The following is a 13,780-nucleotide window of genomic DNA, read 5'->3' as shown; positions in this document are numbered from 1 at the left end:
TTGCACACTTTTTGCTTTTTGCACTCTGTTCTGTTCTTGTGAGCTGCCACGACAAGTGAATTTCCCCGCTATGGGATCAATAAAGTTCATCTTATCTTATCTTATCTGTAATGGATTGTTGCTCATTACACACTTATGAGTTGAGCTCCAGCACTTCAGACCACCTTAAAAAGTACAGTAGTGGGGAGGTGGGGCTAAACGTCTTCATGCATTATTCATGAGGAAAGCAGATCCGGTAGGTGTGACCCAGCAGAACAAAAACACACATGAAGGACCAGCTCTGGTGTCTGTCTGTGAGCTTCTTCTTCTCTCACCTTCACACACACACACACACACACACACAAACACACCAGCCTCCTGTCTCTGCACTGAGGTGTGTGTGTGTGAGAGAGACAGAGTGTGTCCAACTTTTTCTGCTGGAACTTTAAACCCTTTCATCCCCAGCTCCGCAAACGAGCCTCATTCATCCTCTGCTCCCCATCTCGCTCGGAAGAAAACATGACGGACGCATCAACCAACATGCGGCTGAAGCTGCCGGTCACCTGCCTCATCCTCGAGATCATCCTCATCATCCTCTTCGGCACGCTGGTGCAGTACAACTACGAGACTGACGCACAGAAGTGGCATAGCAAGAACTACTCTGACTATGAGAACGACTTCTACTACCGATACCCAAGTGAGTGTCCTGTGGGGGTCTGCAGGTTCAGGGTCAGAGGAAGTCCAGGGGTCAGACCTCTTTAGTTCCCAGTCTGTACTCGATTTAGATGAAGCATCAGCTGAGGTTTCTCCAGAACCGGTTTGTACATTACTCATACCTGATGTTGCCAACTCAGCAGGTGAACTGGTGAGTTACTACATCAAAAATACTGCAACTGTTGTTGGCCTCTGCGATACTACAGACCAGTGGACAGTTACTCAGTACAAATTACATGTAACATATTCCACTGGATTACAAGACAATTGTTATAAAATCTGAATACTTTCGGATTATTTCTAAATCAAACTTTGAAAACATCGTACTTTGTAGTAAAAAAATGGATGATACCACAAAAGTTTGAGTTCCACAAATTTTCTTTTTTCTCTTGAAACATCTCAAAACATTTTCAATGCAAATTCAATGCATTCTGCATGTTCAGCACTTATGGTTTACAATAACACTACTGGCTCAAACTAATAACGAAGTACATTAAAATAAGTATCCAACTTAAGTACAAACTTGAGGTACTTTTCTTCTCATGTGACTTTATACTTATACTCCATTTCTCTCACAGCTTTAGTTACTTTACAAATTAAGATTTTGCCCAAAACTGGCAAATTTGAAGAAGGTTCAAAGATTCAAAGATTCAAAGATTCAAAGATTCAAAGAATCAAAGACTCAAAGAGTCAAAGATTCAAAGAGATTTATTGTCATATACTCAGTATCAACACAGGGTCATCTGAGCAATGAAGTACTTGTGAAAAGGCAGGGAAGCAACTCTAAGTAAACATCAAATAAAAAAAAACAACATAAGTATAATAAAATAAGCAAAATGGGGGGGGAGGGGGACATATGTTATGTAAACAGTGTAAACATGTGGACCAGGAGTTTCATATCTATTTGTTTATCAGGAGTAAATATTGCAGTAATTTCTGCCTTTTGCTTTCTGAGTGCAGACTTTCATGTGTGTGACTTGTTCAGTGCTGACAAATCATCTGTCTAACTGAGTCCACCCTCTCTTACATGCTCCCTCAGCGGTCTTTACTTACATGTAAGTATGACACTCTTGCATGTTACCCAAACGCGTTCACACATTGAGAGAATGTGGGTTTGCTGTGTTCTGTGTGAAGTGACGAGAGGCTGCCGAGCCTCGTGGTGCTGCTCGCTTCTGTCTGAGTGAACATCTTGTTGTCTTGATGTCTTCCACTCTGCTGCTCCTGTGGAGGCACAACCTCTCATCATTCTCGTTTCTATGATTCATGGTGTAGAATAAAGGCTTTTTTTCCCCTTCACAGACTGGAAGGGCAAACACGGGCCCCTGATTACAGGCTGTAAAAACTCCATTGCTGCTTTTGTAAAGCAAATTTCGTGTCCATAAGCTAAATTTAAAGCTCTAAACGTGTTTGAAAGGTTTTTCAGTTTCTTCCACTTGCAGCTGTGACAGAAGCTTTTGTTCTGTAGCTCCCTGAGCCACTCATCTCCTCACAGCTCCACCTTAACAAACCAGCCTCACATTTGACTGAGGCCTGGTGAGCGCGTCTTAACAAGTCAGAGGGTTTCAGACTGTTACCTGGGCGTCTCTCTCAGGTGTGTGCGTGGGGTCATATCCCGGGGGGAAGCGCAGAAAGATGGGAACGTCTTCTCACTTGGTGCAGTTTAAATTTCTGCCATGTAGCCTTCCCCCTGCAGGCTGCTGACTGTAATCACAGCCTCCACCCTTCCTGTCAGTCCTGAGCTCTTCACCCTAAAGCATATCATCTGATCTGAGGCTGAACTCACCTGCAGCCCTGAAGCAGCTAAAAGCTAATATTTAACTTTGAGCGTGTTTAAGTTTGACTGTTCTCAGTTTTCATTGTTTCACTGAACAGTTTCGATTGTGTTAAAATAACAAATTAACATATAAAGAATTTATTATTTAGATTAGATGCGTTTTCATGGCACACACCCACACATTCGATTTCAGGACTTGAGCTTGTTGTGTGTGCTAACCTTTTAACCTCACAGCTAATGATGCTATTAGACGGTAGGCGGAGTCCTGAAACACATCAGACCTCCAAAGATGACAAGAGCCATTTGAATGAGAGGAAAGTAACAGTGTAATAATGTGTTTTCCCAGTTGTGTAAAAAGTGATCACTTGTTGTTTTAACAGGAATGACACTTTGACACAAGCTCTTTATATAAAGCACAGGCGTCACCGAGGCAAACAGGAGGAGTAATCTGAAGCTTCTTGGTCTGGTTTGGAAACTGCTGAGGTGGCAGGCAGTGCTGGCCTGAATCAAACCACGACGTCCGACCTCCGTTCTGTTCCTCAGCAGGACCTGAGCAGAGCATACAAAATGTGAACTTTCAAAACTGTCCTCTTGAGAAAAACAGCAGCTTTAGTCATTGCTTCAAATAGCTTCAAATATTTGCTTTTGTCCGTGTGACTGTCTGACTTTTACATTGAAGACAGTAGCTGACGGAGTCTTGGTGTTGGTCCACACAGAAACACCTTGACAACCAGAGGATGAATCCGTACCAGCTGATGTTAGCGCCATCGCTGCGTGTTAGCTGCTGATGTTAGCCTGGCTTTAGAGTCTTAGTTTAACGCTGACTTCACTAAAAACTTAACCACAACTTCTCCAGGCTAAAGCTGAAAGTAGGAGGCCCATATTAGTGTTGTTATGCTCTGTTGCTTCTGTCGCTTTCCTTCCAAAGCTGTAACACGACGGTTTCAGAATCGACCCTCAGGACTGTTGCCACCGTTTGGGTTCAGGGTTGATCAGATTTAGGCAACTGAAACGTTGTGAAGGTGAGAGAAAACTCGCAGTCGTGGTTAAAGCAAAGCAGTGCTGACAGTTTGTACAAGGCAGGATGTAACCTGCAGTCGCTTGTGTCAAAGTCCTGCCAAAGGCCTTTTCCTGAGATGTTGTAGTACAGCAAAATCATCCTGCTTCTGCCTTTCCTCCTAACACACGAGTCAATATTGACTTAGCCAACAGAAGAAGGTGTTGATCAATCAGTTGTATCTACACCGCAGGAGGTTAACAGTCTGACTGTCTGAGGGCTGAGAAATGAGAGCCGAAGTCCTTTAGATTTAATGGTTTCAGATAATCTTTAATCTGACACCTTTACTGTCACAGGAGCTGAAACTGAAATTCACCCTCATGTTTCAGTGCTGTGTAAACATAACCTACATCCTCCTCCTCAGTACAATAAACAGACAACACACATTACAGGTCATCTATAGGACAGGTTGGAGACAAGCATGCACACCTGATCACGTGCTACCTCGTAAATCCGCCATGTGTTGGTGGTCTTATAGTCAATGCATTGTCTGTTCACATGTTCTCCTGAGATAAGGATGGTATGTCAACTGAAAATACGCACTACAAGTTTCTCTGTTGAGCAACAGATCACCTGAAGACAAGTGATGACAGAGTCTGTCCCGTGGGTGTGTGAGAGGTCACAGGTTTGATCCCTGCAGCACGAAAACGCCTTTGTTGAAAATTTGATTAGTACGTCTTCGACAAACAACAGCTGCTTGTGATTTAGTAAAAAACTGTGTGTGTACTGCTAGTAGTGGCAGAATCTGTGAGTGTATTTGTACAGATTATACTTCTGTCATTCATTTGTGCAGGAAAGTACTTCCTCTGAAGTAGGAGCCCCTCAAAATGGTGTCCTAAAAATGTGATTGTTCCCATTTCTTGCGTTGCGAAAAAAGGAAGTTCTTATGTGACTGGTTTGGATGCTGTTTCAAATCCTGCATTATATTTTAACTTGTTTTACATTTTAACTAAAGACTCTTTGTCTTCAAAACACAAAAACATTTATCTGCTTCCCAGCTTGGCATCCAGACATGCAGATATTTTCTGTTTTATTTGCTGACCTTTTAACACTTTATTTTTTAAAACTAGTTAGGCTTGTTTTGTGATTCATGTGAACTGTCCCTTTAAAGAAAAATGAATCCATTTGTAGAGGTTTCAGTTTTACAGAGAATTTCAGTGTGTCATGGCGGTCTGAAGCAGCTTAAAGATTCTTTTTTTACGCGACAGGGATGAATAACTGGGGGGTCGTCCACTCATCACAGGGTTCACGCTCTTGTCCACGTGTCAAAGTGTCCTTGGCCAGGATTTTTCAATCACTGTCTATCATTTTGTGGAATTTTTCAACCTCAGTATTTCCAAATTTAAAGAAAACGTCAGCAGAAAATGTGAATTCAGCTTCAACAGAGCTCCACTGGCAGTAAGACACTAATGAGAGCCTGTCACTGCTTTGATTGTTTGGCGTCCTCCTGGATGTCTCGGCGTGTATCTGGGCCAAAATGCCAACGGGGACACACTGGCAACACCTCCTCCCAGCCTTGCCAATGGACAGTCACCATGGAGACAGCACCTACGGCACACAGTGCGATATTGTGTGTGGCAGTTAGGGACAAATAAAGAAAAGAAAGCAGCGCTCACAAGCTGTGTGAACCGAGACAATGACGGTGGAAGGACATGCTGGGCTGAGAGTTGACTGAGTTCATTATCCTTCGTTTTAGAATTGTTTTAATATAGTGGGAAGGCTTCTGCAGAGTGGACCAGTTACATTTCAATAATATAGAGTAATACAGTGTTAATCTGCATTAATTAATATGGTTGTAGAGAGTTTCTAACCCTGAATGTCTCTGTATGGGAAACCCCTATACCGCCTGAGTCGCAGCTGAAACTGAAGTTAACTGAAGCTAATCTAACTATGCTCGTTCGTAAGCTGTTTGCAGTGCTGAAGCCCTCATGTGACTCAGCTGTTTGGTGTTTTTTGTTGAGGAGGAGATGTGCCGTTGATCTAAATGACTCAGTGAAATGCTCCTGGCACTTTACTCTGAGGCTTCTCCTTAACAAAGCATAAAAGACAAAGTAAATGTTGCCCAACAAGTTGATGAACATTTGTGTTTCATGTTAAATAATAATAAAATAGCTACTCTTCATCTTTAAGGTTTAAAACAAAACAGTGATGGGAAGTTGAAAAAAATAAATGAAAAATTAGACTGAATTTTACAAATTATTTTCTGTAGCCTGGTTATCTTAGACTCAGACTGGTCAACAAGTCAATTACCTGACTGTCAACTAACAAATTGAATATGTCTAAATTTTGGACTGTTGGTTACATAAGCAATTTGAGTCCTGTAAAATTTAAATGACCATGATTCACAGTTTTCAGGCATTTTTCATTAATTATAATCAATTAATCAAGAAAGAAACTGGCAGATTAAGAATAGCATTATTCTCCATTACAGATTATTAAAATGACTTACAGTTTTCCTTAGTATGATTTCATATCTATAGATTGCTCAGAAAACCCATCACTTCTCAGATAAGATATTTATGTGTAACTGATCTGGTTTTTCTTATCATCCATTTTGCTTCTAAACCCCACGAAACAAAAAAGACCACAATTAAACACTGCACTTTGGTGCCCCAGATTCACAATCTCCATAATCTTAACTTGTGCTTTCTTTATGTTATGCAGGTTTCCAGGATGTGCACGTGATGATCTTTGTCGGTTTCGGGTTCCTCATGACCTTCTTGCAGCGTTATGGCTTCAGCAGTGTGGGCTTCAACTTCCTGATCGCAGCCTTCGCGCTGCAGTGGGCCACGCTCATGCAGGGCTTCTTCCACGGCATGCATGAAGGCAAGATCCACATCGGAGTGGAGAGGTGTGAACACACACACACATAAACAATATGTTGAAGATGCAAAGTCTATGAGCTACCTGTTTGTGGTTCTGAACTACAACATTATACATTGTATCACTTTGTTCATGTCTCTTTTTTAAAACCATTTCTCTCAGTATGATCAATGCTGATTTCTGCACCGGTTCCGTGCTCATCTCATTTGGAGCGGTTCTGGGTAAAACCAGTCCCGTCCAGCTGCTGATCATGGCCTTGTTCGAGGTCACACTGTTTGCCGTCAACGAGTTCATCCTGCTGTCTCTTCTGGGGGTGAGTTACAAAAAAAGCTTTAGCAGGAACTACCTGAAGATCCCCATGTGACGTACAGCAAAACAAACATATCAATAATCAAATGCATTTTTAAAACTGCTTGTGGCTAACAGACCAGGGACGCTGGAGGCTCCATGACCATCCACACGTTCGGAGCCTACTTTGGCCTTATGGTGACCCGAATCCTGTACCGGCCCAACCTGGATAAGAGCAAACACAGGAACAGCTCGGTGTACCATTCTGACCTGTTTGCTATGATCGGTAAACATCCTCCTCTCTGAGGCTCTGTTGTTTCCAGAAGCTTCAGAAGTTTTGACTTTAAGGGGTATAAAAATGCTGTTTGTGTTGTCCAATGGCTGCTTCATGCAAAGACTGTGACACCAGTGGCGACCAACCTCACATGTGAAACACAAGTCCAGGCATACAAACTGCCCAGTGCAGCTTTAACCTCGTTTGCTTGCTGTCCACTCTGTTGTGCTTCTCAGGTACCATCTTCCTGTGGATGTTCTGGCCCAGCTTCAACTCTGCCATCACTGCTCATGGAGACGATCAGCACCGCACAGCCATGAACACCTACTACTCCCTGGCAGCCTGCACTCTGTCCAGCTACGCCATGTCGGCCCTCACATCCCACGACGGCAAGCTGGACATGGTGAGGATTTCTGTTAACAAAAGAACCAAAAGTAATGTGAACGTGAAAGTAAACCAGGCTGATAGCAGGTTTATTAAATTAAACACAGATGTGCTCGATTAAAAGACAAGAATCCAGGGACAAGAACCAGAAACGTCTGTTCCGTTTTGAATGCTTGTCAGCAGGTCGGATCAGAGTTTAAAACTCATGACAGAGATGATCAAAAGATTAAAAGTAATTAATGTGTCACCTGAAGACACACACACACCTCCACCCCCCAAAAAAATCTGAGCTGTAGTTTAGTCACATGGAGCCTCATGTGAGTCAAACATGGCTGTCACGCTCAGCTGTCAACAGTAAATCATCCTGAAATCAAGATGGGACATTCCTGTGCCGATAGCGATCAAAGAGAAAGCAGGGAGTGGACATACCATATGGCCTGCTGATAGTAAAGAAGAGCTAAACAGTGGGTGGAGTCTGTAGTGTGCTCCACCTGTTCGCTGCCACACCTGCATCATGTTGCACAAGTTTCCTGCTGCTCAAATCAAAGAGTCTCATCCAGTCATCTGCTGCACACATTTTTAAATCAGAGATCACAGTTCGGCTTTCCAGTCTGTACAGTGCGGGACATCGTCTGTCCTGCTCGAGGAAACCCAGCAGCCATAGAGGAGGGATGCGTCAGACAGACGGGGGACGAATGTTGACGGAACAGCTCATCAGCATCACAGAATATACAGATTACAGCAACAAAATTACTGGCTGTGAAGATAATAAAATATAAGTGAAGATTCTGGATCCTTCAGGATGACCCAGCAGCTTGAGGTGTCACCACATACGACATCATGTCCTGCCTACGGTGGCCAGGAAGCGTCACAGTTTGTTTAGTTAGCTTCCTGTTTTATTTTGTAGTTTTTCTTCCCTTGTGTCCTGTTTAACTTTTCATTTCCTGTCTTTGTCTTAGGTTTGCCTCCGCTGTTGATTGTTTGCTCCTCCCCTGATTAGTTTCACCTGAGAATCCACACACCTGTGCTCTCCTCCCATGTGCTGTCAGTTTGTCTGTGTTTCCTGCAGGTCCCTGCGTTCCCTCAGTTTGCTTTAGTTCCTGTGTTTTTAGCTGGACTCGCAGCTAAAGTTTGTTCAGCTCAGTGTGTGCATACTGGGGCCTCCATTTAGTAACTTTGTAACAGGAGGAGGACAAGCCACACAAAGAAAATTAGCAAAGAATCAGAACGTATGACAAAAATATCCTTATATACAAAGACTGGAAAATACAGCTGAGATGTGATCCATGAGGGGCACTGAAAAGAAACAACAGTTAGAGAAATTATGATATTAGTGTTGGTGGTAAAGATTACAGGACTCCCTTTTCCAGACATGATGTGCTGCTCTCTGTTTGCTGCAACCTCCCACCTCCATCCTCTAATGAACACGAAACCAAACCTGGCTGACCTTCTGTCCCTCCGATCAGAGTGAAGCAGTTCCACAGAGCAGCAACAGCTAACGTTTAACAGCAGCGCACACTTCATGGGAAACACATGAGCCCACGAGTTTGTCACAAGCTGATCAACAAGGCGGGATGTTTTTGTGCCATAAATATCATGACAACATATGACCATCTTGTGATGTTTGGCTCTTCAGCTCAGAACTTCAGGAAGAAGTTCAAGCAATAAATTCTATGCACAAGCAAAACATTGTAATACTTCATACTACGTTTACAGAAGGTGATGGAATTATTTTTGTGTTTCACAGTTTAATGTAGCAACAATCTGTTGTTTACTCAGTAAACTAACGACTGGGTCAGAGTCTGAAAAGCATCTCTGTGCAGCTGTGGAACATTTGAAGTCTCAGGCCCAATGAGACACAAACTTCACATTATGTGCACAGCAGCACAGACATCAATGTACCGAGCGCCAGGGGAGGAAGTAACAGATTACTTTTACTCACCTTCTCTCCCCCCTTTAGGTCCACATCCAAAACGCCGCCCTGGCCGGTGGAGTCGCAGTGGGGACTGCTGGTGAAATGATGCTGACACCTTTCGGCTCCATGATCGTCGGGTTCTTGGCTGGCATCATCTCCGTTCTGGGCTTCAAGTACCTCTCAGTAAGGACGACTCAGCATCTTACAGTTCATGATGAGCTCAGTGAAGATTCTGTGTGAATTACAGGCTTTAAAGGGACAGTTTGCCCCAAAATCAAAGCCACATATTTCTCCTCCTACCTGTAGTGCTGTTTATCCACCTGGATAGTTTTGGAGGCATCGGCTGTAGAGATGTCTGCCTTCTCTTGAAAAACAATGCAACAAGATGGCACATGCACAAAACAAAAACTTAAGCTGCAAAGTTTCATTCCAGATATTATGACCCAGTTCCACAAGATAATCCACACACCTTGTTGAGAGCACCTTCATGTAGGGACTATTTTCTTTCCGTATCACCATGCAGAAGGAAAAGTGCGTGGACTCTGGGTGAACGGTTCCTTTAAACATTTTCAGCTAATCATTAAAGAAAATCTGACAGTGTTGTCACTCGTATCTGTCGTCAGACTGTTGCAGCAGCGCACCTGCAAAACCTGTTTGTATCACAAGTTGTGGAATACTTCAGAAATCAGATGCTATCATGCATTTCTTTATCGGCGTAATTAATCCTAACACAATCTCCCACTCACAGAGGACACACAGTGGGTGTGGTGTGGGATTTCCACTGAGAGCCACCTTGACAAAGAGTAACAGTGTTCATCATACTGTCTAAATTGAAAAGAAACGAGTATTTCAGACCGCGATGTTGCTGTTCAGGCGATCAGCTCCTCCTTTCTCTCCTCTCAGCCCATCCTGGAGAAGAAGCTGAAGATCCAAGACACCTGCGGGGTTCACAACCTGCACGGCATGCCTGGCATCCTGGGCGCGATTGTGGGAGCGGTGACTGCTGCCGTGGCAACCAGAGACATTTACGGAGACGGGTAAACATCCAAATAAAAAAACATAAGCATGTTGTTCGAAGTGCCTGTGAGCCTGTGAGCTGGCTGACCCAAAGCAGCAGCAGTGGATTGTCCTGACGTTCCACATTTTTCAGTTTGAGTAAGATGATTCCTGTGAGGGCCCGACTGCAGGAGTGTGTTTGGCCACAGATAACATCACTCCCACTCCAGTGACAGATCTCAGCTCTCTTCAGGCTGCTCTCACTCTCCTCATTCACTGCAAAGTCAGACAGTCGATCTGAAGTTCGCTGCACTGAATCCAACATCCTGTTGCCCCTCCGATTCAAGGCTCAGGGTCGGCACGACCACATGTTTCCATTAAACTGACCCCTGGATATTTTCCCTTTGTGTCCTTCAGGTTGGAAGACGTGTTCCCTAACGTGGCCAGTGGAAACATTGATGCGTCTTACCAGGGCGGCATTCAGGCCATTTCCCTGGCCGTGACCCTCGGCATGGCCCTGCTGGGAGGCCTCATTGTCGGTACGTGTCGCATCCTCCTCAGCTGCTCAGCCACAGATTTCTGAGTCAGCAGCATCAAACAGCATCTCTGTGAAGCAGATCCCTGATATGCTGTCTGACGACTCAGAAAACTCTCAGAGTTTCAGCCTGCAATTTACTTACACGTCACACCAAATCAGTACTCGATTTGACTTGAGAATTTTCCTTCCTTTATGACGTAAGGACCTCGCAGGTGCTGGTCGGGTTAATGAGGAACCCTGATGACTCACTCAGCAATTAACCTTCCCAGTCTGAGGGACTTTTATCTTTAGAAACTCTCTTTAAAGCTCCAGAAGCACATTCTCTTAACTCTTTACTGTACATCCTCAAAACACACAGTTTACGTTCCAGGATTGCAGGAAACATGACTTGAATACTTTTTTTTGTTTTTCATCCTGATGACCATAAAGTTAAATCCTCATTCCTGGTCCAAAGCTGATTGGCTGATTGATTGTCCCTGACGCACTCGGCTAAACAACAAGATCTCCTTTCTTGTTCAAGGTTTCATCCTGAAGCTTCCCATCTACGGAGCTCCTCCTGACACCATCTGCTTTGAAGACAGCATCTACTGGGAGGTGAGTCTGACGAAACGAGGAGGCGACTGTCGTTTCCATCGTCACCTGCTGACTGTCACTAACTTTAAAAGAAGTAAAAAGGAGACAGAGTTCACTCAGTTCATTTAGCTTTCACCTACAAGTTATTCTGATGGTCATTAATCAGTCATTTTACTACAGAACTAATCAATAACTGTTCCCATTAAATGGTATCATAACTGAGAAAGTCATCCGGTGACAGCAGGTCAGCTGATCGTCCAAAAATGTGAAATTGACCGACAGACAGCAAATAATTTGACATATATGGAGAATAAATGTTCTGATCGTGAATGAATGATCAATTTATTTGGGTTTAAACAGAGCAGGTCTTTCTGAAAGTAAAACATAAAATCATTTTCCCATAAAATAAGCCATGAAGACATTTTCCAATGACGTACATCATCTTGGACTTTGCTCTGTGGTGAACTTTGCTCAGGCCTTCAGGCTGAAGCAAACACCACAAAGGTGAAGCATTTTCTCCAGCCGGTGCGAGTGGCAGCGTTCAGTCTCACGACCACAAGGTGGCGACATCACTCCAACAGTGAGATGATCAGTGACGGTGAGACTGTAGCGCTGTGTGACCACCAGGTGGAGCACATGCGCCACCACACGCTGTTAATCAGCCAGGTGGGTCCCGCATGATGTCACACCTTCTCACTGTGAGCTGACGTCTTCGACATGTCTGAGGCTCCTCGTGTTTTGGTTTCATGTGAGCTCAGGTGTGTCAGTGCACCTGGTGGACGTCTGGGGTCATGTGCACGTTTCTTTAACTGATCACTCACAGACACGTGACTTCATTTTTGGATATTAAAAACAACAATGAACTTCTGTGTTTTCACAAGCCCTTGGAATGCTTTTTCTTCCATTTTTGTCCATTTTTTAAATTAATATTTTATTTGTGCGTGTGTGTAACTAACATCAAATAAGAAGTAATTCACCTCCCATCCTTACCTCCAATTTCATCTTTCTCCATTTTTATATTTTGAATAAATGTGTGAAAGGGGAACAAAAGCCACACCACATGCAGCACTTCAGAGACACGTGAAGGACGCTGACATTCAGGGACAAAATAGTACAAAGAAATCAGCAAAAGTTACAGTCAGACGATTTGTGTTTGAGAGCAGGTGAGGTCGTCAGAGTGTAGACACTCAGTTACCTCATCATCCTCCTGTCTGTCTGTCTGTCTGTCTGTCTCAGGTGCCGGGAGACGAGGAGAGTCATGAGGGCCAGTTGACCATCGTGAGGACGGAGGAGGCTGAGAAGCTCAACAGTTAGACACACACACACACACACACACACACACACATCCTAGCACTTGAGTACTATACCCTTTAGGTTGTAAAAAAACAAACAAACAAAAAAAAAAAACGTACGCACATTGTGGGAACACGTCTTCCAAAATCTTTTATTCTGCAATAAACAGAAACAAACCTCCCTTTTGTCAGATTGGCCCACTAGAGGTCGCTGTAGAGCTTTTGTCACTGTGTGCTGCAGGCCTGAGAAGAGACAGGAAGTCCTGTGTCAGTTTGTCTAACTGTCCCTTAAAGCAGGACGCTTCCAGAAGTGAATTTCAGAAAACCAAAGACAAACGGACTCCATTCACAAAAACAATATTTAGAAGATGGATTACAATTTTGTAGCAAAAAACAATTTTGTTTGTATTATTTTCTTTTATTTTAAGTAAAGGATTTTCATGCAAAACAATGCAGAGCCATAATGATGTTTGGTGTCCTGATTGTTTAGGTTTGGGATTTCTGTGATTTTGTTTTTCATGTTAAACTGTGTATGATTAGTTAGAACACAAATGTTAACTGTTCAGCTTTGTACCTTTACATTCTTTGTGTTGTGGACCTTTTTTCTGTAGGACTAAGTCCATTTAGAAGACAGATGCATTCACTGTCTGAAACGGTTTTCATGAACAGAAAGTATTTCGAAATACAATATAAGATTTGTTTTTTTTGGCAAATAAATTGTTCAAGTGTGTGTGTGTCATTTAATGCATAAAACTGAACTGCTGTTTTATGATTGAGGGTAAACAAAAAGTATCATACTCATATCGACAGAAAGAAATGACATTTTCAGGAAACAATCGATCAATACCTGTGTTTTTTTTCCTCTCGGAAGTCACTTATTGTTCCTGATGACGATTCAGTAATTTTATAAAATGTGACAGAAAGGCAAGCGGCTACGCAATCAAAAGTCTCTGAGGGCTTAATGACTGCAGTCCAGATGGGTTTCGTCTCTCACGGTGTAATTTAAGCAGCTTTACTTTCGGGGATCAAACAGCCGAAGGAAGTGGGTGTCCTCGTTAGATCTGGTCTCCTCAGAGCCTGAGTACGAGGGGTGAGGAGGAAGACACATCGTCAACAGCTAACCATCCATTTGGAAAAACACTTCTGATGTCTTATGTTCAGTGGTGGAATATA

At 43.3% G+C, this 13,780-nt stretch overlaps 1 protein-coding gene across 1 annotated transcript; it reads left to right on the top strand.

Moving 5' to 3' along the window:
- Positions 1-277: 277 nt before the first annotated feature.
- Positions 278-13,337, top strand: rhbg (Rh family B glycoprotein). The gene is made up of 10 exons (XM_046400221.1): positions 278-676; positions 6,189-6,375; positions 6,510-6,660; positions 6,774-6,921; positions 7,146-7,312; positions 9,254-9,391; positions 10,112-10,245; positions 10,622-10,743; positions 11,263-11,336; positions 12,552-13,337. The coding sequence occupies exons 1-10, from the start codon at positions 499-501 to the stop codon at positions 12,627-12,629; spliced, it is 1,377 nt and encodes a 458-aa protein (XP_046256177.1). The 5' UTR covers positions 278-498; the 3' UTR covers positions 12,630-13,337.
- The last annotated feature ends 443 nt before the right edge of the window (positions 13,338-13,780 follow it).

This window comes from Scatophagus argus, chromosome 9 (genome assembly GCF_020382885.2).
Source record: "Scatophagus argus isolate fScaArg1 chromosome 9, fScaArg1.pri, whole genome shotgun sequence".
In the NCBI taxonomy this organism is placed as follows: domain Eukaryota; kingdom Metazoa; phylum Chordata; class Actinopteri; family Scatophagidae; genus Scatophagus; species Scatophagus argus.
This window is presented reverse-complemented; position numbering and strand designations above follow the sequence as displayed.

Excerpts from the sequence above, each read along its gene's own strand:
- rhbg (XM_046400221.1), top strand. The coding sequence starts at position 499 with ATGACGGACGCATCAACCAACATGCGGCTGAAGCTGCCGGTCACCTGC. Across the intron at positions 677-6,188 it reads CTTCTACTACCGATACCCAA|GTTTCCAGGATGTGCACGTG; the intron begins GTGAGTGTCCTG and ends TATGTTATGCAG. Across the intron at positions 7,313-9,253 it reads ACGACGGCAAGCTGGACATG|GTCCACATCCAAAACGCCGC; the intron begins GTGAGGATTTCT and ends TCCCCCCTTTAG.